Source organism: Vigna umbellata, chromosome 3 (genome assembly GCF_029865625.1).
Source record: "Vigna umbellata cultivar VRB3 chromosome 3, Vumbellata_1.0, whole genome shotgun sequence".
NCBI lineage: Eukaryota > Viridiplantae > Streptophyta > Magnoliopsida > Fabales > Fabaceae > Vigna > Vigna umbellata.
In genome coordinates this window covers 16,695,961-16,721,214 of record NC_142167.1, presented here as the reverse complement: position 1 = coordinate 16,721,214, position 25,254 = coordinate 16,695,961, and the positions used below count along the sequence as shown (strand labels likewise).

The 25,254-nt window shown below is 32.6% G+C and overlaps 1 protein-coding gene, 1 long non-coding RNA gene and 3 pseudogenes across 2 annotated transcripts; all 5 read right to left on the bottom strand.

Moving 5' to 3' along the window:
- LOC124842868 (beta-galactosidase 8-like) lies at positions 1-5,470 on the bottom strand. Its single transcript, XM_047319460.2, has 19 exons — positions 5,306-5,470; positions 5,103-5,198; positions 4,706-4,818; positions 4,563-4,629; positions 4,390-4,482; positions 4,083-4,226; positions 3,854-3,942; positions 3,609-3,714; positions 3,426-3,513; positions 3,190-3,308; positions 2,805-2,966; positions 2,449-2,651; positions 2,273-2,361; positions 1,676-1,773; positions 1,446-1,559; positions 1,243-1,344; positions 827-1,038; positions 401-737; positions 1-289 (listed from the first exon to the last, which is right to left on the bottom strand). Exons 1-19 carry the CDS (start codon positions 5,468-5,470, stop codon positions 182-184), a joined length of 2,505 nt encoding a protein of 834 aa, XP_047175416.2. The 3' UTR covers positions 1-181.
- Positions 5,471-11,002: 5,532 nt separating this feature from the next.
- On the bottom strand, positions 11,003-12,175 carry LOC124842840 (fasciclin-like arabinogalactan protein 11 pseudogene; annotated as a pseudogene).
- Positions 12,176-13,625: 1,450 nt separating this feature from the next.
- On the bottom strand, positions 13,626-14,716 carry LOC124842849 (fasciclin-like arabinogalactan protein 11 pseudogene; annotated as a pseudogene).
- A 1,981-nt stretch (positions 14,717-16,697) lies between these two features.
- LOC124842617 (fasciclin-like arabinogalactan protein 11 pseudogene) lies at positions 16,698-17,753 on the bottom strand (annotated as a pseudogene).
- A 6,624-nt stretch (positions 17,754-24,377) lies between these two features.
- LOC124842610 (uncharacterized) lies at positions 24,378-25,070 on the bottom strand. The gene is made up of 2 exons (XR_015784633.1): positions 24,868-25,070; positions 24,378-24,773 (listed from the first exon to the last, which is right to left on the bottom strand). It is a non-coding gene; the product is annotated as an uncharacterized LOC124842610 (long non-coding RNA).
- Between the last annotated feature and the right edge of the window lie 184 nt (positions 25,071-25,254).

Here is a 25,254-nt window from a genome sequence, read left to right as displayed (position 1 = left end):
TTTCAAAAAGTATAAAGACACTGTTTTGTTTGACATTTTTTCCTCAGTTCACTACCACAAAGCCATTTAACATTTAAATAATGAAGAATAATTTCTAACCATGAGTCTACGAGACCTGTGAGAGTGTGCAGAGTGTTATTAAGCCAAATACAGACTAATAAGTGGGCTTGAAGCATCATGTCTATGCACAAGAAGCTTCAACAGCTAAACTCTTTGCCACTCCTTTACATGGATCTCCGAACGTATTAATTGATAGTTCAATTCTACAACTGCTTGATCCAATGCAGCCCTGTTAAAAGATGCTCTTTAGAGTAAGTATAATCCGAATGAAAAATAAATAAATTAGCTACACAAAAGACATGTATGAACTTCTTATTTAAAGAAAAGGCAAGGATAACACCTTCTGCACAACGGATAGAGCCTTATTGCTACTGCAGTTTCCATGTTTAAAGTTTCCACAAGTCCCTTGAGGTGTTCCAAAACTTGCAAATTTAATGGAGGAGATCACCTGATTAGGATAAGGGCATTCCAGTAACAGTACAGGCCCTACTGTTCTTCCTGATTCTGCATCTGAATTCCACAAGTCTACATGAGGAGGGTGAGATTCAGATACATGAGAACACACACTTGCAATCTGTTTTGTAGCAAAAGTGATTTGCTCAGGGTTGCCTCCAATTTCCTCAAACAAAACAAGTGTGTTGCTTTCAGGTTGTAACCATGATCGTGGTACATGGTATCTGCAGGATTAGTTACTAAATAAGTATCTAGCATGATTTCAAGTTACTTCACGTTTCATCTTCTCTCATGCAGAATATGTAGCACTTACAATGTTTGTGATGGCTTTCCACAGTTCTTGAGACATTTGGATGCTTGATAGGCTCCTCTATAATTGCAGGAATTAGTACAACCATCATTTGGAGAAGCATTTGTAGGCCAGTATCTCCCAATGCTCTGTCCATTCACCCAAGCCTCACCTTTTCCCATCCCCGTCAAGTTAATTGCAACTGGATTACTACCAGAGGGGGAAGCAAAGTTTGTCTGATACAACGTGCATTTCCATTAATTAGTTAACAGCAAAAATAATTTTCCATAAAGTAGCATTCCCTTAATTTTATATGAAGTGTATGATTGCTAAGACATCAGATACACACAGTTTAGTAAAAGTGACTTTGTCTACTTATGCAGTTATAACGATAAGAGGATAATTAGTTTCAATGGATTCCATATTCTGATCAAGATTACCTTGTACCAAATCAATGTTTGGTTTGTCGGTAAAGTAGATTGTGAATTCCACTGGCCAGAACTGCCACTAGATGGCCCCAAATCTTCACCTTTAAGACCTATCTGAATTCACAAAATTATAAACAGTGTATTTTACCTTCATCAGAACCTGAAAATGATAACTAAAAGCTGGCTTTGGTTACGCTTGAGAGCCTGAGACTAACCTGATATGTCCAATTCTGGGAGGACAGATCAAGAGAGCTACCATTGGCCAAACTTTTCAGTATCACAGGGCCAGTGATTCCTGCACCCGCTGTGTCAAAAAATGCTCCGTAGTTCTGATGCACGTAAGGATTACATTAGTTGATGTGGTGAGGAGAACTGGTTTTGGTATAAAGTGAAATGCTGTGGGGATGAATTAAGACGCCAATGTATATTACAAGAAAAGTCAAACCTTGAGCCCAACAGTTAAACTCAGTAAATCAATTGTGTTCTTCCCAGCCACTAGTGGGACGGGGATGTCTACTTTGACTTTGTTTCCCGTTCCACTGCCTGAAAAAGTTCTCGATAATGTCAGAGATAAGTATCGTTATTGGTGAAGGATGAGTTATTCCGTATAAAGAACTGAACATTTTAGGAAGAAACAGGCTATGAACAATTGATCTTAATCGACCATGGATTTATTTTTAAAGGGCTACTAATATTTGGGGACAATGTGTCTCATATCAATTTTTGTATCATAAGTTTTACAGTTAAAGAAAAAGAAGAGAATGAAGTGTTGGATGACATGGGTGATATAAGATGAAGAACACAAGACAACATGCTACACAGTGTTTTCCAACCTAGACATAGTGTGATCTCATTTTGCAGCATTTTCTGATAAAGTAGCATTGAGTTTAAGAAGGGTGGGGTGGGGTGGGGTGAGAGAAATGCTTCTTTGCCAGGCCCTACAATACTACCAAGGAATTTAAACAAGAATGTATAGAGGCATCCAAAATACTGAACTCACAAGGACACATATCATCATGTCATTGCTTTAAATTTTATATACCTGCAAGCTTCCCATTTATGAAAGCATGAAGAGCATGACCAAGGGATTCAATGTGAAGGACAGTTTGAGTAACAGCATCAAGATCGATGCTGCAGAAAAAAACCATGAAAAGTATCACTATGGGGCAGAGAATTGTACATCAGAAGAAAGCTCTACCAACTAGAAGGTATACTTACCTTAATGAGTACCACAAGTAATCACTTCTATCACCAGTTGTGTTTACTTGCTCCAGTAGCCCAAATTTTGAGAATGAATCAGCCTTTGAAATGCCAACAGGTTCACTAATCCAACTCCATCCTGAGCAAGAATCATCCGAAGAACCAATCTCTTCTTTTAAAGGTTCAGTTGTGAAGCTTGAAATTGTAGATACAGAACTAATCTATCACATCATAAACAACTATAGGTTATGACACTTCTTGTAATAGGAAAGAAAGAAAAGATCTAAACTGTAGATAGTTTCACCACATGCATCCTGAAAGTAGCTTCATTCAATTGAACTATCTATTTAAATCTCAAAGCTGATGAGCCAAACCTTTGCAGTATTAAGCACTACATTCCTGCAGTCTGGTAAGATGCTGACAGACCACGCGGGAAGGTCATATGAATTTCCATTGAAGGTCACATTTGCATCAGATGTGTCATCGTTGTTGGCAAGGAAGGCAGCACAGGCAGATCCTGTCTTGTAAACTGCAGCCTGTGTTTAATTATACGGTTCATGTGACTGAAGTGTCTACGCCATTGGGATAATTGACTCTAAATCTTAGTTTGAAATTCATGATCCTTTAACCAACATTTATGCTAAAGGATGCTTCATTAAATGGTACATTATTTAAAGAGAAGAGACTGAATCTTGATAAAACTAGTAAAACAAGTATTCACCCAGAAGAGCCCACTTATTTGAAAGGACCACTTATTACCTCTATATTTGGTCCAAGAGATGTAATCGTTGGATCAGTAGCTGTCAGTGCTTCTTCACAAAGTTTAATGGCCTTATGCAAGTCTTTAAGGTGACCCCACTTAGGCTGTCTAATAGTTCCTGCATCATGCAGTTCAGATATTTTTAAAAGAATAGCATCACATTTTGAGCTTTGTCATTACATATAAAATGAGAATGTGACAATTAATGAGATATAAAGGTTGAAAGACTCCATACCATACTCATCAATTGGAGCATCATAATCATAACTAGTAGAAATGAAAGGTCCACCAGCACTTCGGCCAAAATTAGTCCCTCCATGGTACTGTTTCCGAGCAGGCAGCAGAAAAAGTTGTGGCATCAGCTCTTTTCCTATCTTGAATAGCTTAAATCCTTAAACAACATGTAAGATTGCATTACCATATAGTAATTCTGAAAAGTTCCACCTAGCTGGTAAAAGCGCGCCACAGCAAAAGCAAGATCTTCCACTGGTCTGTAAGGCACAGCACCACCAAATGAAAGAAACCTACAGTTTCACAGAATTCAAAATGTTTGACAAAAATAAAAATAGAGTTCAATGAGAAAAGAGATGCACAATCAATCAGATCATATTTTTAGTATGACATTCAAATAATTAAACGGTTTATATAGAAAAGGACACTAACCATCCACTCCAGTTCTCAGTCCACATTTTTGGTTTTGAGAGAGAGTTTGGTTTGAATTGATCACAGTAAAATCCATTGCACGTGTTGATCTGAGAGTTTTTAAGATTACAAATTTGGAATAAGTGTAGACATTAGCATAGTAAGACTTCTTTATCCAGGAATCAGGAAAATAGATAATATAGCAAAATGTAAACCACAACAGTTTATTTAGTAAAAGAAGAAAACTTACAATTGGGTCAGGAGCATCATCCTGTTGGCACATTACCCAAGGAACCCCTGTATCAAAAGATGTTGCCATTGATGCTGCCCATTTGATGTAGGATTTAGCAGCAGAACCATAGGCCGCATCAATGTTTCCATATTCATTTTCGACCTGGCATTACATACTAAGTATTACATAACTTTTTCATATTTAAAAGTATGCAGTAGGCCATTCAGAATTCGAGAATGTCTGTCTACACTACTCATCCACCAGTGGATGCCGTGATTTCTTCTAAAAGAAAATAGACATGTATTTAATGAAGTTTAAGAAAAACCTGAGACAAAATAATTGGTCCTCCCTGTGATGCATAGAGGTTCTCTTTCTTCATCATATCCACGATCTTAGCAGTGAACCGCTGCATTTCTGCCTGAACACAATTCAATTTCACGTGATAGAAGGAAGCAGATGCAACAAGATGAGATATGGAGAAAGAAAGGGAATAATAACCTCGAATGGTTTGTTATCAGTTCGGAACTGAATTCCCGGAATAAAATGTAGCCAAAGAGGGAAACCACTGGTCAAGAAAGCTAAAGGCCATGATCAGATATGAACTTCCTTGTAAAAAAATACTTATAAAGATCATATTTTACCCGTAGTTCCATTCAGCACATGCGTATGGACCAATCCGGAGGTGCACATATAGACCTGCTGCTGCTACTGTCTTCACAAATTTAACCAAATCTGCCCTACCTTCAAAATTGTACTGCCAAGCCAAAGCACACATTCCATCATTGATTTCTTCACAAATTTAAGCTTCTGATTGACACATTAAGAAATACCCTTTGTCTCATTGTTCTTATTAACTCAGAAAAATATGTGAAGCAGTGATCATTTACTTTCCTAAGCTGCATATACTTATTTTCGGTTTTGATTACTGAGCATGTTTGAAAAATGAACACAATGCAATGCAAAAAGCAGTGAACAACAGAAACTATACAAGAATGGTAATAGTAATAATAACGTTAACAGAACTAGAAAGAAGAGGACCTGGCCTTGAACTGGTTCGTGTAAGTTCCAGAAAACGTAAGTCTCAATCACATCAAGTCCTCCATCTTTGGACTTTTGAATGATGTCTGGCCACATCTGAAACAAAAAAACACCACCCCTTTTGACTCCAACTTCAAAAACAAAGGAAAAAATAGTGTACATGAAACATTACAGAGACACAGAAAGAGGGTAATGAAGAGAACCTCTGGAGTGCTACGAGGGTAATGTATAGAACCAGATACCAAGACTCGGCGCTTTCCATCAATGACCAATGCTCTATGGTCGTAAGTGACATTTGCGGAAAACGAAGTAGAGGCATAAATGCAGAAGAACCAAACAAGAACCAACAGAATCTGTGTCACTTTCATTGCCTTTATGGGATTGTGAGTGCAAAGCAAACAAACAAAAGCAACTGAGGAATGAGTCCCTCTTCGTTTTCATTTCCTGTATTTATAGGCACCAAGGATTCTGTAGTTAAGACACTTGAACAGAGCAAGTGCTAAAACTGCACTGTTACAAGCAAGAGTGCATTGCACAATTATCCTTTTTTTTTTGTTTATGTATTCATTTCATATTATGTTATTACTTTTTTTTTTTTACAAATTTATCATTTTTTTGATCTTATCTTTCCTTATTTGATAAAATGTCTGAATATTTAATCTTGTACAAGAGTCTGTGCAAGCACATGAACAAGATCTTCCATAGATTTTCAAAAAGGCTAGAAGGAAAGCTATTTTTCAGAAAATTGTTTTAATTTATTATTTTATTTGGATGATATTATTTATATAAATAATGTAGTTTGAAGATTTTAAAAGATTAAAAATATGCCTTCTTTTTAAATTATATGGTGTCTCCGAATTTGAAGACATACTGTGAATATTCATCAAACCTTATCTTAAAAAAAAAAGGAAAATCGTTTTGTGATAGTATGATACTTTGTCGGATTAGCTGTTTTTCTAAATACTCTTAATCAATTAAATTATTTTTATTTTGTGGAAGTTTACACAGTTTTGTTAATCATTCATCTTTACTTTCTTTTGATTATCTAAATATTTATGATTCTTTACTAAAGAAAATTCCACTCATTATTTATTTTCTGAACTTACTAGGATGCAATCTTTTTCTTCCCACAAAAAAAATATATAATTTCTTTTTTTGTATTTGTATCCTTTTTGTTCCCATAAAAAATATATATGCAAATTTTTTTTATCACATCATCAAACATTTAATTTTGTTTATTTTAATTTAAAACTTGATTGATATAATTATATCACATAGAAATGTAATAGAGATATTTTTAAAAGTAGATCCTGATAAGACACCAACTTCTAAATATAAAGATCAAAAACGTAATTGAACCAATATATATATATATATATATATATATATATATATATATATATATATATATATATATATATATATATATATATATATATATATATATATATATATAGATATATATATATAATATTACTTTTTTCGTAGATATTAAATTTTTTCTAAACATGCAATTGTATCTTTTTGTAAATATTAAACTTTACCAATGATATCATCTTGTTTAATAAAGGGTTTTCCTTTTCACTCTCTTATCTATTTTCCAAACTCACCTAATGTAATTTTTTTAATATAATTAATATTGTTCACGAGTGTTTATATTTTTTCCATATTAAATTTCACCAGTTATAAACTTTTATTTAATTTTGATTAGTTATAGTTGGTTATGTAGTGAAACTAATCCTTTTTATTCCCACAAAAACATAAAAAAACATTCCTTATTATTTTAAAGAATAAATTCATAAATAAGTATGATAAAAATAATAACTTTTTAAAGAATATAATTAATATTCATTTAAGAAAACGCGTAAAGAATATTTTGGATAAACTTTACATATAATGATTAATTAAACTTTACATATAAAGATGAAAATTGCATTTCAGATTAAGATTATAATTAATTAATGACGTCATTTATATAGAAATTGGTAAACAATGTTTGTTTGGAGTTCAATTGACAACTTAAAATCATCTTTATTTTTTTCACACTGTGTTTTACATCTTTCTTTTTATAACTAATTGGAATACATATTAGTCTAAATTGTCTTTTTAACTCTTATTAAGCTAAACAACTAATCTTTCTAAGTAAAATCTAAACATATACTATAATCTTAATCACAATGAAATATTTTTAAATTATTATATCTACTACCAATAAAATACTTTTTGAAGTTATGTCTAATACTATATATAAATTTTTAAGTGTTATGATGACATATTACGCAAGCAACATCGTCAATATAATGACATTTGTAATAAGCTAATCTTTTTGTGACACAAAAAATCTAATTTATTATTATTAAATGTCAAATTTAACCAAAAATTTCTTTTTTCATTATCAAATGATATTAATCACAATTTTTTAACATAATTATTTTCTCTTAAAAAATTTATAAGTTTATTCCTTGAAAAAATTTTATAAGTTTATTCCTTGAAAAACAATTGATTAAAACGTGTTCAAAAAATAAGTAGGAGAGAGGAAGTGGCTTTAAAGAATAATAAATAATTACATAATCGAAATTAGTAAAAAAATAATATTTTATAAAGCTTGATATTCAAACTTGCACCTTGTAGACAAATTTCTGATTGATAAAGCTTTATCAAAACTTAACAGATACTAAAAGTTAATTAAATAATTAGCTGTATCTCTTGTTAGATTGAAACACAAATTATGTAATCATTATTATCCTTTTAAATCTGATTAATTGGTGAAGAAAATCAAGTGAAAAAGAGAAGGAAATAAATTACTAGATACAGATAATATTCCGTATATAATAATTACATAATAAAAAATGGATAATTAATAAAGCTTAATGTATCAAAATTTCACATAATAGACAAATTTGTAATTAATCGTTTTTTTTACTCAAAACTTAATAGATGCTAAAAGTTAATGGAATAGTTTATCTGTATCTCTTGTTAATTAGATTGAAGACACAAATCATTTAATCATTATTATCATTTTAAATCAATTAATTAGGTAAAAGTTCAAGGGAAAAAGAATCAATTCAAGACACAGTTAAATTAATTATTTTTCTGAAAATAAATTAATTGAAAAAAAATCTTGTAGATAATTTCTGAAGACAGAGGCCAAAAAGGAATAAAATATAATATATGGTAATTTGCTTAATTGCCTCAGAATGAATGTTTGGCTAACTAGGTTTATCAATATATGTTGTTTGGGTTAAAAGGGTTGAAAGATAACAGATTTTAAAATAGTTTCAGTATTTATTAGAGAATAATGATTGCTTTTGGTTAAGTTTCATTTTTTAAAATGCAACTAACAGACTTTAAAATGATAAGATTAAAAGAGAGAGAAAAAAAACTAATAAATATTTTGGAACTAACTAAGAATGATAAATAAATTTTTGCTTGTTCCAATCTCTTCGAATATTGATAGATGATACTCAAAAATAGAACCTAAATACATGAAGGTTAATATCTAACTTTATTTCTAAATGGGATATATATATATATATATATATATATATATATATATATATATATATATATTATAATTTAGTTAAATTTTATGTTATTCATAAATTTCAGTATTTTTAAAAGATTTAAATTTTACATAAATAAAATTAATTATTCAAATTCAGTATGATTGTTGTTTAGGGTTAGGGTTAGGTTTAGATTTAGGGTTAGGTTTAAGATTTAGGGTTTAGGGTTAAGATTTCAGGTTAGGGTTTAGGTTTTGTGTTTAAGGTAAGGGTTAGGGTTTAAGGTTGTGGTTTAACGTTAATATTTATGGTTAGGGCCTAAGGTTTGGGTTTAGGGTTAAGGTGTAGGTTATAGTTTAGGATTTAAGGTTTATGATTAGAGCTTAGGGTTAAGGCTTCAGGTTAAGGGTTAAGGTTATGGTTAGGGTTTAGGGATATGGTTTAGGGATAGGATTTAGAGTTATGGTTTAGGTTAAGGGTTAATGTTTATGGTTAGGGTTAATGTTTAGGGTTAGATTTAGGGTTTATGGTTTAGAGCTAGGGTTAGGGTTTAGGGTTTGAGTGTATGGTTAGGGTTTAGGTTTAGGGCTTAGTGTTAGGACTTAGGGTTATGGTTAGGGTTTAGGGTTAGGGTTTAAGGTTAGGGTTATGGTTAATGTTGATTGTTAGTGTTTAGGGTTTAGGGTTAGGGTTAATGTTAAGTTAGGTTAGGGCTAAGTAAAGGGTTGGGTTTACTATTAGTGTTTAGGGTTTATGATTTATAATTTATGATTTAGGGTTAGGGTTAATGTTAAGATTAAGGTTTATGGTTAGGGTTACTATTTAGGGTTAGGGTATGATTAGGGTTTAAAGTTTAGGGTTAATGTTTAGGGTTAGTGTTTAATGTTAGGGTTTAGGGTTAGGGATTAGGGTTAGGGATTAAAGTTATGGTTTTTGCTTATGGTTTAGGTTTATGGTTAGGTTTTAGGTTTAGGGTTTAGGGTTTGAGTTAGGGGTTATAGTTTATAGGTTAGGGTTTAGGGATTAGGGTTAAGGTTAGAGGGTTAGGGTTTATGTGTATGGTTGAGGTTAAGGTTGTGGTTAGGGGTTAGGCTTTATGGTTTATGGTTCAGAGTTTAGGTTTTGGGGTTTAGGTTTTAGGATTTAGGGTTATAGTTATAGTTTATGGTTTAAAGTTTAGAATTTTGGTGTATAGTTAGAGTTTAGAGTTTAGTGTTTATGATTTAGGATTTCTTTGTTATGTGTGAATTTTATGGTTGAAGTAGATGTGAAATTCGTTAATTCTTGTGAAAATTGAGTTCTAAATTTTTGGATGGAATGTGTTTTTCTATGTAAGGATTTATTAGTTTTAACATTGATTTGTTGTAGTTATACCCTTTAGCTTTTGAATTTTAGATGCAATAAATTATTTTTCTTGAAATCGGACAATACCATCACCTACATTAATATTAATATGGTCGCAGTGACACTTCTTCAACCAGTGTAAGTGAAAATATGATCTGAAAGTGTTTAAAGAATATGGTAACCTTATTTTTCCAATATAATGAAAATAATTAAAGTAACGTATCATTTTATATAATTATAATATAATTTTATACTAATAAAAAAAATTCCATGTGGAGACAAGACAAGTAAGGCATAGGACAAAATAACAACTATGTTATCTCCTTAATGAAATCAGTTGAAAAATAAAATGGTTTTGAACATTCAATAAAACAATAAAATTTAATTACAAATAACTTAAAACTTAATTAAATTCTTTGTAATATGATTTTATTTTAAAATTTATATAAGAACAGTCTTTTAATTAATAAAAAAAGTGTACTGATATTGAAATTGAAAGATATTTTATTTATGAGATTTATGAGTAGGCAATTTTTTAGCGTAAGAAATTATTTTTCTAACTACTTTTTTTTCTCAGTTGGTTTCGCTACTCCACAATACACAAAAGTCTTCTCCTTCCTATGATTGGTGCAATTACATTAACAGTTTCTTTTCACAGTTACATGAATTGTTCCCTTGTAAACTTTCAAAGAAAGAAAGTTAATCAATCATATTAATATCATGTTAATCAATCATCAACTGTATTCTTAACAAATCATAATTTGGTGTCTTTTTAGCTTGTTAATGACATGACTATTATTTTCCAGCAACTTCAGGCAATGGCTAACAGATGGCAGAGCTTAATCTAAAGTTTACCCAGAAAAGAAGAAATCAATTTCTTTGGGAAAAAGGTGTATTTTTCTTTACTGCAGTTCAATCACTATTTGCTTATATTATGCACAAAAATATTCTTTTTCCACATCCTTTGGTTACAAACATTATATCTATTCATTGTGTAACTTCTGTAGTATGCTTACCAAATTGGAGATTTAAATCAGTAAAAATGGGGTGTAGTTTCCATTAATTTCTTCTTGATATAACATAATAAAGGTTGCAAATTGTTTGAAGGAACCATAGGTCAAGAAAAACCCTTAAATATATAGAGGGATACAACAATCGGTCAAATTACACATCCCTTAATCCACTCTGATAAATTCACCATATAGTATCTTTATCTCAACCAAACACTCTTAATTATTAACTGCATGGTAAGTAATGGTTTGGATTTTGGTAATCAACACACCCAGTTCCTGTCTACGAAGACAATGCAGTCACAAGAACTAGTCCAAGAACAAGGAAAACCCACTTTCCATGCATGTGGATTTTCGTAGTTCCAGAATTCTCTTTTGTGGAACTAGTCTCGGATGAATCTGAAGAGTCTGGAGAAATTGACTTCTCCTTATCCGCTTTAGGAGCCTTTGCTGATGGTTCTGGAGCCAATGAGGGTGCCTTTGCAGGTGCTTTAGCAACAACAAAGAAGTCCATAGGAAGAAGCACCTTACCCACCTTGTAAATAGCAAGATGCTTATCTGTGTATACAATGCCTGTGATGGTGGTGTTAACCTCACCCGTTGAGATGTTCACACTCCCACCATAACTTATCACGTTCAGTTCCACCTTTCCAGGTTTAGCTCCTGCAAGGGTTCTCACAGGGTTGGTTAAAGTATCAAAGTTGGAGCTAGAAACATAGTCTGACAGAACATGGAACTGTAAGAGCTCCAGCTTTTGACCATCAGAAAGAGAGTTGAGGAAGCCTGCTTTGAGTTGAGAGAAGGAACTGTCATCAGGTGCAAGAATGGTGATGCCACCTGACTTAGTGGTGAGGAGCTGTGCATTGAGTTGGTTGATCAATTGGGTGGTTTTCATGAGGCGGATAAGGATGTTGAATGACTTGGCCTGCCTCAGGATTCCAACAATGTCAACAGCTGGAGTGTCGGGAGTGGCATCACTTGGTGACTGTGGCAATGAGGGAACCAATGGCTGTTTAGGAGCCTCAGCTGGTGGAGTAGGAGTAGGTTGAACTGGTTTAAGAGGGGCAGAAGCTGGTGATAATTGGGCTAAAGTGGTAGTGGAATACAGAAATGAAAGTAGAATTGCTAGTGAGAAGGACACGACATATTGTTCTTTCATCATTTTGGTTTCGTTCAATGAAGGTTTGAATGAAGTTGGAAAGGAGTACAGATGATAGGAATTGTAATTGCAATGAGCTGTTGATGCATTGTTGATATGGTGGAGGTGGTTTTTATAGAGAATGTTTGGGAGTGGGAGACAATGATAGGTAGGTGAGAGAGTTTGTTTTAAAACCTTAAATTGTGATTTTTGAGCATACACTCTTGGTAGCTGGCAATGATATTGAGGTGTTGCATCAAAAATGATATATGGATGGAGCGTTGTTTTTTCATGATTGAAGGCCACACTGATCTCCCATCACAATCAATTTTAGTTTTTCTGCTGGAACCTCTGTTATCAAACAGAGCAATTTTTTGCAATGAAAATAGGGTGAAAGAAATAGCTATTGTGATGCACAAGTTATGGCATCTTTTGTAAAAACAATGTAGTTGGAGAAAGCGAACTCGGAATTGTGCAGAGGAAAACTGGGAAAACAGCAAGGAGCTGTTGCAATTGTTTTGTATATTCATAAGATGACATTTAGTTACAAGAATGAGACAGAAGTTAACGATACAAATCTATTCTTGAATTGTACAAAAAAAATTCATGTAACTCTTTTGGGATTTTGCACTTCTATAATTGGTTTGCAGAAGATAGTTTTTTCTTTTTACCATATTACCAAAAAAATTGTTTCTGATGCATGTTGATGAAAATACTTCAAGGAGGTTTTAATTTTGTTTTCTTTACTCAAACTTTTCAAGATTCGGTTCGTACTTCAAAGATAAAATCAAGCTTGAAATTCCAAGTTTAAAAGTTTGTTCTTTCACCCTGTTTTCCAATAATATAAAGATATTTATTACAATTTTGTTTCACACAAAAGGGAGATATCACATTCTTCTGATATAAAGTTCTCCTATTTAGGTGTAGATGCACTCATGTTAAATATAATAGATGTTATTGCTTCTCTCACTTTGTGAGTCTTAACCCAAGAAAGTTTATTTCTTTTTCTTTCAAATATGAATTAAGCAAGGAATATTTACATATGATACATAATTTACCTTTTCAATTGTGATCTTAGACACCAAACTCAGTACAAATTTTAATTTAAGAGAATCTAATCTTTTGTTATGTTTATTTTGTTTCTGAAAGGGATGGTCTGAAGGCCTAAAAACTATAAGGAAAGTTACATTATAAACATCAAATAACAAAGGAATAGAAAGAAGAAAACTAGAAATATCAAAAATCCGAAGAGGCGCCAAGACCAAATGACCAACATTTCTTAAGGGTACATGAATAACCACAGTTTAGGTTCTCCAATGACTTTCTAATATGGAAAGTTCGCAATTAATCTGTTTAAAACAATACATTAGTTAATAAAAGATAGAATGATTATTTCCACTAGTTTCTTTATACGCCTACACATTTGCACAAAGATAAAGAGTAGTTCTTTTGCTGTTCATTCTTTTCTTAATCTGAACAAGGTAAGAGTGTAGTAATTTGATGCATAACGAAAAATTTAGGAATGATTATGGTTTAACAGCAACAGCTGAAATGTGAACAATTGAAGGATTCTTGCCCTTTCCATTACACCAATACACGAGAAACCAGAAAAAGACAGCAAAGTTTTAATGAAAAAGCAAAGAGAAATAAATTAACTATGTGTTTGACGTATAAAAATGGCAGTGCAGCTGCGAAATGGATTAACCCCACATGGTTGCCACTGCCATCAAAGCTATGCCAAGTGACATAAACTTTGTTCCACCATGGCCGACCAAACTCACTGCCCCAGATTTATTCTGATCCTGCTTTGTTTCGCCTTGATCATCCTCAGAAGAATTTTCCTTGGCAGCTTTGGGAGCCTTTGCAAGAGATGAAGGAGCCAAAGCTGGAGCCTTACTGGTTGCAAAGAAATCTAGAGGAAGAAGCACCTTGTCGACGTGATAAATCCCAAGTTTGTTATCAGAGTATACTACCCCAAGAATGGTGGCATTGACGACCCCAGTTGAAATGTTGACACTGTTACCTAATGCATTCACGTTCAGTGGAAGCCTTACAGGGTCTTTACCAGCCACTGTCTGCACAGGGTTGCTAAGAGAATCAAAGTTTGAGCTGGAGACAAACTGTGGCAATATGTGGAACTGGACAAGTTCGATTTTCTGGCCTTGGTTGAGGGAGTTGAGGAAGCCAGCTTTGAGGTTTGAAAAGGCAGAATCGTCTGGTGCTAGAATGGTTATGCCCCCAGTCTTGGCTGTTATGAGCTGTGAGTTGACGTTGTTGATGATTTCTGTGGTTTTGAGGAGGCGAATGAGGGTTGAGAACATTTTGGCCTTTTTGAGGATTCTGGTGATGTCATCAGGGACAGAGTCAGGAGAGTCTGGAGACTGAGGTAATGTGGGGACTAATGGTTTTGGTGATGGTGCTGCAGCCTTTGGGGTATGGGGAGTTTTTGCTGCTGGGGCTTTTGGAGCTGCTGCAGGTGCTGGTGAAATGGCCAAGGTGGTCGACCAAAAGAGTAGGAACACTGATAAGGAGAAAAAGGTTGCTTGTTTCATCTTTCAGTTGCCAGCTAGAGCCTGTGGATGAGCTTTGATGAGTCTGGGAGAATGTGAATGATTTGAATTAATGATTCTTGCAATCTGTGTCTGATATTTGGAATGTGTGAAGGAGAGGGTTATATAAAGCAGAGATCAGAGGGTAAGGAAATGATAGGTTGGTGAAATTTGATAGCTGTGGAGGGATATCCCAACTGTCATGGATCGTTATTGGAAAACTTACCAAGTAACTCTGTCACACACATAACAATTAATCTTTTGTATTCAAGTTTATATTAATTAATTATTGATTGTTTTAAAATAATAGGAACCCCAGTAGAAACTCAAGAACCTCAATGAGAATTTGAGATTTTAATAAAACAAATTATTCATAACAAATCTAGATAAACTATATTGTATCGTTTCTCTTTGTAATATTGCACTAAATATTCAAAGTAAAAGGTACTAAATAAAGAATTTAATAATAACTGTGCTTAAGCACCTGTAAAGAAAATTAAAAAAAAATAAATTGGACTGTATAAAAGTGTCCTCTTTAATACTCTTTAATGTGTTCTCTAATATTTTTTCAATAATCATTTTAATTTTTTAACTAATGCTTACCAGTGAAAAAATAGATGAAAAGAAATTATGGTCTTAACTCTTATGCAATAGAGTATTCAAAGAAAAAACTATTCATATATAATTGATCCAAAATGCATACAAAACCACATACACTACAAGATAAATATAAATAGACCATCATTTTCTTCTTGCCCTCGACATGCATATCATGTCAAGTCATGGCTCCACCATGAAAGCAACCCCAACAACAAACGACATTCACTTTACAAGTACGCTGTTGAAGTTCATGCAACCACCAGAAGCCTCCACCGGAATACCACTGTCATCATCAATATTTTTGTTAGTATCACCACTTTCTAGAAAGTAAAAATCTCATTTTTCTAACACAGAAAGGTTAACCTTTGCTCTGTAAACAATTTTCAGTTACCTATCATAGAAAGTTGGTGCATCAAGCAGGATTGGTGGTGAGAGACCGAGGAGAACCGAGTTGAAATTGAGAAGTGGAAGAAAAGAAGTATTGGCTGGTATGTGAACATCTGCAACTATTTTACTTTCACGTCATAATTCATAGGTTGTCATCATACATCAGTTGGATTTGGATGCATGGATGGATCTATGAAAATCTCACCTGAAAGCACCATGGCGACAGTGTACTAGTTAACATTTACATCAATAAAAATCGATACTCATGTCTTGATCACTGACAGGTGTTTGATTGTGCAGAGAACTTGTATTAGGTGAGATGGTGAGATCTGCCACTCTCTCTTTCACTGTATGATATAAAAATCTAAAAGAGTAAATCATGTACTTTGGTCTACATTGCTTGGAACAGAGCTTGAAGCCTCGTCAAAATAGAAAAATATGTTGCAAACATTCATATATTTCGGTTTAATGTTTAATTTTCCTTTGTGTTATAGGTTAAGTTTATGTTGGGATTGAAAATTCAGTTCTCTAACCAATGTCGCGCCGTAAACATAATATCATAAATGTGTTTAAGTGTGAATGTGAAATCTCACACTATACAAGTTAGAAGGATCCGAGTTATGTGTGGTGTGAAGTTTCATTGGTGAAAATCTACCTGGTATTTTTTCACCTTAGATTTCCTACTGTGCGTGTTTGGACTTTGGAAACTCAAAAGTACTTTTACTCTCAAAGCTAAGCAACACTGTTGCAAGACAACTGAAGTAAAGATAAATAAGAATTCACACTATCATTGAACTTATTTCTCCACAGTGCAAATAAATTTTCTCCTTCCAAGATTCGTGTAAAGTTTACATTGTTGGTTTTCTTAAAGGAGGACATAAATCCTTCCCTGTAAAGAAAGAAAATTAGACATTGTTGATTTTGACATGTGTGTTGATTAAAGGGAAAATTAGCTTTAATATGCAAATCCAATGTTTAACAAAAATTGGAGGCTTAAGTTGGGACAAAGATTTTGTTAGTTTCTTCTTCAAAATACATGAGAAAGCTTGTAACCATTATTTAATAAACAATAAACTAAAGGCACAAAACTTAAATTAATAGAGGAAAAAATCACTCTGATAAACTCTCCACATTCACTCCTTTCTCGCAATCACAAAACATTACATTCTTCATCATGAAAGATATACTACATATAAATCTGGTAAATTCCGCAAAACCTAATTGGTTTATGATAACAATGCAATCAGGAGAACAAGTCCAAGAACATGGGACAGCCACTTTCCATACACATTGATTTTCACAGTGCCAGAGGTATCATTGGTGGAATTAATCTCAGATGATTCTGAGGAATCCGGAGACAGTGACTTCTCCTTATCCGCTTTAGGAGCCTTTTCCGAAGATTCTGGTGCCAAAGAGGGTGCCTTTGCAGGTGCTTTAGCAACAACAAAGAAGTCCATAGGAAGAAGCACCTTCCCTACCTTGTAAATAGCAAGATGCTTATCTGTATATACAATGCCAGTGATGGTGGTATTAACCTCACCCGTTGAGATGTTCACACTACCTCCATAACTTATCACATTCAGTTCCACCTTTCCAGGTTTAGCTCCTGCAAGTGTTCTCACAGGGTTGGTTAGAGTATCAAAGTTGGAGCTAGAAACATAGTCAGAAAGAACGTGGAACTGCAAGAGCTCGAGCTTTTGGCCATCAGAAAGAGAGTTGAGGAAGCCTGGTTTGAGTTGAGAGAAAGAACTGTCATCTGGTGCAAGAATGGTGATGCCACCTGACTTAGTGGTGAGGAGCTGTGCATTGAGTTGGTTGATCAATTGGGTGGTTTTCATGAGACGGATAAGGATGTTGAATGACTTGGCCTGCCTCAGGATTCCAACAATGTCAACAGCTGGAGTGTCGGGAGTGGCATCACTTGGTGACTGTGGCAATGAGGGAACCAATGGCTGTCTAGGAGCCTCAGCTGGTGGGGTAGGGGTTGCTTGAACTGGTTTAAGAGGGGCAGAAGCTGGTGATAATTGAGCTAAAGTAGTGGTGGAATACAAAATGGAAAGTAGAAGTACTATTTGAAAGGAGAAAACAGGTTGCTTTTTCATCATGGTTTTAGTTTTGGGGATTGAAGGGTATAATGGTATATTAGAGGAAAAGAATACAAGTGGTAGGATTTTTATTGGGAATGAGAACTTGATGCATTGATGATATGGTGGAGATGGCTTTTATAGAGCGAGAGTGGGAGTGGGAGACCGTGATAGGTAGGTGGGAAGGCTTTGTTTTCAAACTTAAAATTGTGATTTGTGAACATACACACATTTGTAAGCTAGAAAAGGATATTGGGGTTTTGCATCAACTATCTACTGATGTATTAGGCATAATGCATTTTAATGATCGAATGCCACACCAATCTGCCATCGAAATCATAAATAGGATTTTTTAGGCCATTGTAATTAAAGAGTGTTTTCTTTTTTCTGTGAGGATATATTGGGTGAAAGAAAGACTGCTTGATCAAACAGTTCAAGCAATAGAAACAGACGCAAATGAAACATAAAATGGGTCTGGTATGTTGTGGAAGTTACGCTCCTAAAACTCTACATTTGTACATAATGCATATTATTTGGGTTGGAAGTCACATATGAAGTAATGTATATTCTATACATAGTGGGCAAGGATGATGAAGATTAAGGGTATACAGATATCAAAGCTATGCAATTGTTTTATTTGATACAAAAGTGTTCTCCAGATTTTAGAGAAACTTTATCTGTATGTAACTGACTAAACTTTGGACAGGGAATCTCATAGCGGTCTCGTTCTGATTGTGGTCTTCTACCAAGGAAGAAATTGGTGAGTACTGTTATTATCAATAATTGTGATAAAAGATTCGTGAAGGATTTATTAATATTCGAATAACTTGGTTTCTAGCTTGGAGATGTATCCAGACAAGCCAAAAATGTTTCGTAAGGGAAATAGTGATTACATGTTCTACATATACACCAAGACTTAATTAGTCATGGAGAAAAGTTTCAGTTTCTTTTTAAAAGTTTCAAGTCATAAATTTTGAAAAACTGCCTTAAAATAAATTCACTACTACAATATTAACTCTATGTCAGGTATTTTTTGTTTTTTTTTTTAATTTTAATTTTTGTTTTGTAAAATATTTTGTTGTCATGTGCTAGATTCTTGATATTTAATGTCTTGATTTCAACTTATTCTCTTTATATTTTTTTTATTCAATTTAATTTCATTTTTTAAAATAAAACAATATTGTCCTTCTTAAATTTATTATTTGTATAAATAATTCATTAAAAAGATTAGATTTATATTTATATAAATGATATTAATTAATTCATTCTTATAAAAAATATGGATTAATAATATATTAATTTTAAATACTTTTTTAAAAGTACTTAATTAGTTTTAATCTTATAAAAAATAAATTAATAATATATAATAATATAATTAAAAAATATTTTTAATAAAAATATTTGTATAATACTCTACCAACAATTAATCTAATCTTAATTTAAACAGAAAGAATTCTATTTTGAAACTAAATTGAATGAAGAATATTAAAATCAAAATAGTGACACTCAGCACTGTTACATGTTATACAAGATACTTAATATGTGACAATAAATTTTTTTAAAAAAATAAAAAATTAACATATGGCATGTCATCAATTCTTTAATATATATATTTTTTTAAAAAGATCTGGATAAAGTAATTTTTCAAAAATTAAATCTAATTGAACTTTTTTAAAAGTGAAAATTAAATTGAAACTAATAGAGTAATTAAGCAATTTATATTGGGAAACTTTTATTTCAAAGTTAATCCAACTTCTTTTAAGAGAAATAGCCCCATCGCCCCTCACAATTATCTACGAGAACAATTGGGTAAAAAACTTCCGAGTTTCCTCTTTCATAAAACTATGAACTTCTTTCTTTTTTTATTTACAATTCTACCCTTCTCAGAAAGAACAATTTATTTTAAAGTGGTTGACCCATTTAATGATTAAATTGAAGCAATAGTCCTACATTCCTTCCTAATTGAGTTCAACCTTATCGCATTTCAGATTATTTTGTAAACCCTACACCCCTTCCTCTTTCTTGTCGTATTTCATTTCAAGCTCATATTTTTTTTCCTCCCGCACTCCTCTCCTCCTCCCTCATCATCAACTTCATTTGTTTTTAAGTTCTTTAGGTGTAACAGTGTAGATTTTCTTCTTCTCAGAGAGTTAACTTCAAGGGTAAATTTCCTTAAGGTCATGCATTGAGTGTGATAAAATCCGTTTTTTTTTTTTCATTTTTATTTCTCTGTGATCTCTGGGGGCCTTAACCGCACTTGGAATTGCGGATCAGGCACCGCCGCACATGGAACTATGGCTGCCGCACATGGAAGTGCGGTTGAGAGGGATGAGAACCGCACTTGAAGCTGCGGTTGACGGGTCGCTGCAGTTGGACCTGCGGTTGGTGTTCGACACTTTTGGGTGCAGCTGCACTTGGAACTGCGAATGAGGCTAGCCGCACTTTGACCTGCGGTTTACGGTGGCCGCACTTGGAGCTGCGCCGCTTGTTTTTTTAGGGTTTCTTTTATTACTTTATTTTCTTTTATTATATTTAATTAAATTTGTTTAAAATTTATAAATTGTATTTCTTTATATTATTTATTATTTAGTATTTTTGATATTTATTTATAGTATTAAATTTGTTTAAAAAATATATGTATGAAATATTATGTTAGTATATTTAATTTATTTTGGTTAATATTTTATATAGTTTTTTTGTTAATATTTATATTTATATATTTTGTAAATTTTAATTTTATGATTAAATAATATTGAATATGTTTTTGGAATATCTTTTCATTTTTGGATTAAAAAACACGATTGTTTTTGGTGGATGTGGCAAACCTTTTAAAAGCCTCTTAGCCTCAGTCGTTGATGACACCAAACTTTCTCCAACTTCACTAAGTTTAAGTAATACTAATGAGTATGTGTGAAAGAAGTTTCATATCTTTGGTAAAAGCAGCACTACTGCTGAAGATCACAGTGCAGAACAAAAACAAGAAGAAGACATTGCGACAAATACCAGTTTTGTTCACCGAGATAACCATGTTTCCCTTCCTCTCCATCAACAATGACACATTATCATATATTCCTCCAAATAATTCAAAGGTTGTGTTATATAACCAATATCTCAAATTAAAAACTCTTCAATACAGGAAAGGAAAATCTTTTTAATTAGAAATTAAAAAATTAACTTTTTTTGTTTATAAAGAAAGAGAGATTAAATGATAAAATAAGAAATGTAGATAGATTTACCAAGAGTAATTAAATAAATTTTTTTATTTTTATAGGATTTTAATTAATTTAATTGAATATATTTATTTAGATTAATAGAATGATTAATTAGAAAATTTATTAGAATAAGAAAAAATTAAATATTTTTTTTATATTTTTTCAGTTTTAATTAATTTAATTGAATATATTTATCTATATTAATAGAATGAATAAATGGAAAACTTATTGAAATAAGATTAGATTAAATACTTTTTATTTTTTTAAGATTTTAATTAATTTAATTGAATATAGTTATTCATATTAATAGAATGAATAATTGGAAGTTTATCAGAATAAGAAAAAATTAAATAATTTTTTAATTTTTTAAGATTTTAATTAATTTAATTGAATACAATTATTTACGTTAATAGAATGAATAATTGGAAAGCTTATTAGAATAAGAATAAATTAAATACTTTTTTTTTCTTAAGATTTTAATTAATTTAATTGAATATAGTTATTTATATTAATAGAATGAATAATTAAAAAAATTATTAGAATATAGGACAATATTTCTTCCTTTGGACATTTTTACTGTGGCACATGCAAAGCCTCCCTCATTGGCTCTAGAATCTTCAACTGACGCATCAAAGTCACCTAAAGCTGAAAAAGATGAATCATTATCTACGAAAAGTTAGTGCCACTTGGACTAGGGCTTGCACTTGTGGCTACCACCATGTAATCATGACGGAGACATGTGGATTTTTTCGTTCTTTAAACCACGCATGTTCCTTTTATGTATGTTCCTATTTTGTTTCTCATTCAGTACGATGTCTTAGCTTATGTAAAAGGCTTGCATGATTGTCTCTCTTTTTCATAAAATATATAGAAAGATACGTACAACGTAGAACACACAGCAAACAGTCTTCTTAGATTTTGTCTTTTAGAACTTGCAAACTAATAATGTGCTACTTTTATCATTTGATAATACACTTTAGAATGGTTTACTCCTAAGCAAAGAAATAAATCCCCATTGGAGCCAAAAGAATTCATAAGACATAAGAAGAAACAAGCGATGGAAGCGCAAAATAAAAATCCAAGCAAAGAATAATTATAGTCTTATTACACACATTTATCACTTATTTCATGTAAAATGCAAATTGGGTATGAGTATGAATACACAATAATGAATCTATAAGTTGTAGAGCTTGCCGTCACACGTGCATTTCCAGACCTCAGGTTTAGGTTCGCTGTGCTCGGATTGCGTCAGAACAGGTGGCAATGGTACAACGATTGGTTTGCACGGTGTGCACTTCTCACACCTCAAAAAACAGGTTGGTGGTCTTGATCCTATAACCATACCCGTTGATGACACCAAACTTTCTTCAATTTCACTCTCTGATATCACATTATGAGGTTTAAATACAGCTTTACACTTTTATATTTACTTAACACCAAACATAATATAAAATAATTATAAAATAGTAAACTTTTGTATTTAAAAAAATAGAGAATAAAAAATAAGAAATGATAGTTTCAAATAAATGTAAAAGATTTAGAGGTGTGAAATAATCGTTTTTGAATACAATTATATAAAAGTTAATGATTTTATAGCGAAAATGACAGTTTAAATAATAACAAAGAGTATAGATCTATGAAAGAAACTGATACCCTTGGTAGAAGCAGCACTGCTGTTGAAGATCAGTGTGTAAAATAATATCAATAACAAGACCTTACTACAAAGACGAGTTTGGTTCACTGTGGTATCCATGTTTCCTTCCTCTCTAACAACTCCAAATTATTCAAGGTTGCCTTCTCTTCTTCACTCTCCGACCATGTATTTATATAACCAAATTCTCAACTTCCCACTCTTAATTAAAAATAAAAAATAATATTATAAAATCCTATAACCAAATAATGTTATGAATGATTTAATAGCATTTTATAAATACTAATTGCTTTATTTTACTAGTAATTTTTAGTATCATTCTTACCTGATGATAATAATTACATTTATAAAAGTATTACTAAATTCCTTTACTGCAATTTTTTCCGTAGGAAATATTCCAAATGTGTTTTAATAAAGAATTAATATTATCAAAGTACTAGCTTAGTAATTTTTTTTATTAAAGATAACCTTATAAACACGTCCGAGATTTTTTAGTATAATATTAATTTGCGGCAAAGGTTTAAAACAATTATATTGATTAAATGTTTACTCTTTTTTTCTTTTGGTAATTAATCCTGTGAATGAGATTTCAGTCGTTTCTGGAAAGTTTTGGCCATGAGAGAGAATGTAAGGACAATGGAGAAATGTTCAAATTATTTCCTCGGTGAGTATTGTATTAAATTTCACTCTGTTTTTAACTAGACAGTGGTTGGCAGCATTACACAACATTCTGGTCGTGTTTACGAACGAAGGTGTGAAAAAGATAGAATAATATTTTTGTATTATGGGTGTTTTGAGAGAGACATTGTTAATTTCTTTTGGTTATATATGTTGGAGATGTCATAGAGCAATCTTCCCTGAAAAGGTGGAATCAGTACTATCCCATTAAAGAGAATATTTAGAGGAATCACTACTTTTCTGTAGAAGAGAATATATAGTACTTTTTATTTCCCTTTGACTGTCATCTGTTTTACAAGCACGATCGGAAGATGGAACATCATGAGTTTTTTTAATGTAAATTCACAAGAATGTCTTCATGTACTTGTGTTTGAGGTGGTGAAATAATTGATGAGTCTGATCCTCTACCACTTGGAAAAAAGTTGTACAGTCTTTTAGTCATAAAGAAGCATATGCTGTGGTTTCAATTGTATGTGCACCTGAGATTGTTTTCAAACAGAAAAGGTGATAGATCTTTTAGCAAAAATTATACTAAACAGATATAAATGGAATATGTGCAATTATTCAGAATCATAGGTACTAAGTTTATGAATAAATTAAAAGATTACTTAAAAGATTATGATCTCATATCCGTGTTCCAATACAATTCCTGCAATAAGTTATACTCTTTTTTTCTTTATCTTTTTCATCACAATTTCTGCAAAGCCTCCCTCCTTGGCTCCACAACCTAAAACTGATAAAGATGTCTCGTCTTCTTCAGATTCCTCACAGGTTAACCCACCGGACAAAGCTCCGGCACCGGCAAGATCACCATGTACGGAAAGTTAGTGCCACTAGGTATTGCACTTGTGGCTATCACAATGTAAACTTGACAGGGACAATTTGATTTTTTTGCCGTGTTCCTTTGTTTCCCACTCAGTACTATGTGTTAGCCTATGTAAAAGCTTGCGTGATTGTCTTTTTTTTCATAAAATATATAGAGATACATACAACTGTTGCTTAATTAACGTGCCAGTTTGATCATTTTAATATTACACTTTAGAACGGGTTGAAAGGGCTAAGAAATAAATCCCCATTGGGGACAAAAAGAATTCATAAGACAGAAGAAGAAACAAGCGATGGAAGAGCAAATAGAAAATCCAAGCACAGAATAATTATAGTCTGATTACAAACATTTAAATGTGAAGATATCACTTAATGTAAATGTAAATTCGATATCCAGTACGAATACATGAACATGATGATAAATCTATGGATCTGGATTGTACAGCTTGCCGCCACACGTGCATTTCCAGATCACAGCCTGAGGCCCAAAGTCATCGGATCGCTGGAAGGCTGTGTTATGTTGCTCAGAGGTAGAGTGGGTTTGCAGTAGAACAGGAGGTGGAAATGGTACAACAATTGGTTTGCAGGGTGTGCAATTGTCACACCTGGAAATGCAGGTTGGTGGACTTGATCCGATAAGCATCTTAGGCCTACCCGTTGATGACACCAAACTTTCTTCACTTTCACTAGCTACTATCACAAACACGATGAAGTAAAATACAATTGTTAATGATTTTACAGCTTAAGTAACGATAACGAAAATATGTATGAAAGAAGTTGATACCCTTGGTAGAAGCAGCACTGCAGCTGAAGAAGATCAGTGTGCACAATAACATTAACATGACTTTGCCACAAAGACGAGTTTGGTTCCCTATGGTATCCATGTTTACCTTTCTCTCTATGAACTCCAAGCTCTGCGATCATGGATTTATATACTTGTGTTTGAGGTGCTGAAATAAATGAAGGATTCCTTTTCCTTTTCACTGTTTCATCTTGCCACAAAATATTCTTTCTCACTGTTGACAGAAAATAACTCTTATATTTTTTTAGTAATATTAATTTCCGGAAAAGGTTATAAAACAATTATCTTGATTAAATGTTTGCTCTTTTTTCTTTTGGGCAATTAATCCCGTGAATGAGATTTCAGTCCTTTCTGTCGATTTCTCAATTA

Bases quoted from the DNA above. Each gene is read 5' to 3' on its own strand.
- LOC124842868 (XM_047319460.2), bottom strand. From the start codon at position 5,470: ATGAAAGTGACACAGATTCTGTTGGTTCTTGTTTGGTTCTTCTGCATT. The intron at 1,560-1,675 runs GTTTGACTTTTC...TACGTGCATCAG, and splicing joins GTTTAACTGTTGGGCTCAAG to AACTACGGAGCATTTTTTGA. The intron at 1,345-1,445 runs GTTAGTCTCAGG...TTGTGAATTCAG, and splicing joins CCCAGAATTGGACATATCAG to ATAGGTCTTAAAGGTGAAGA.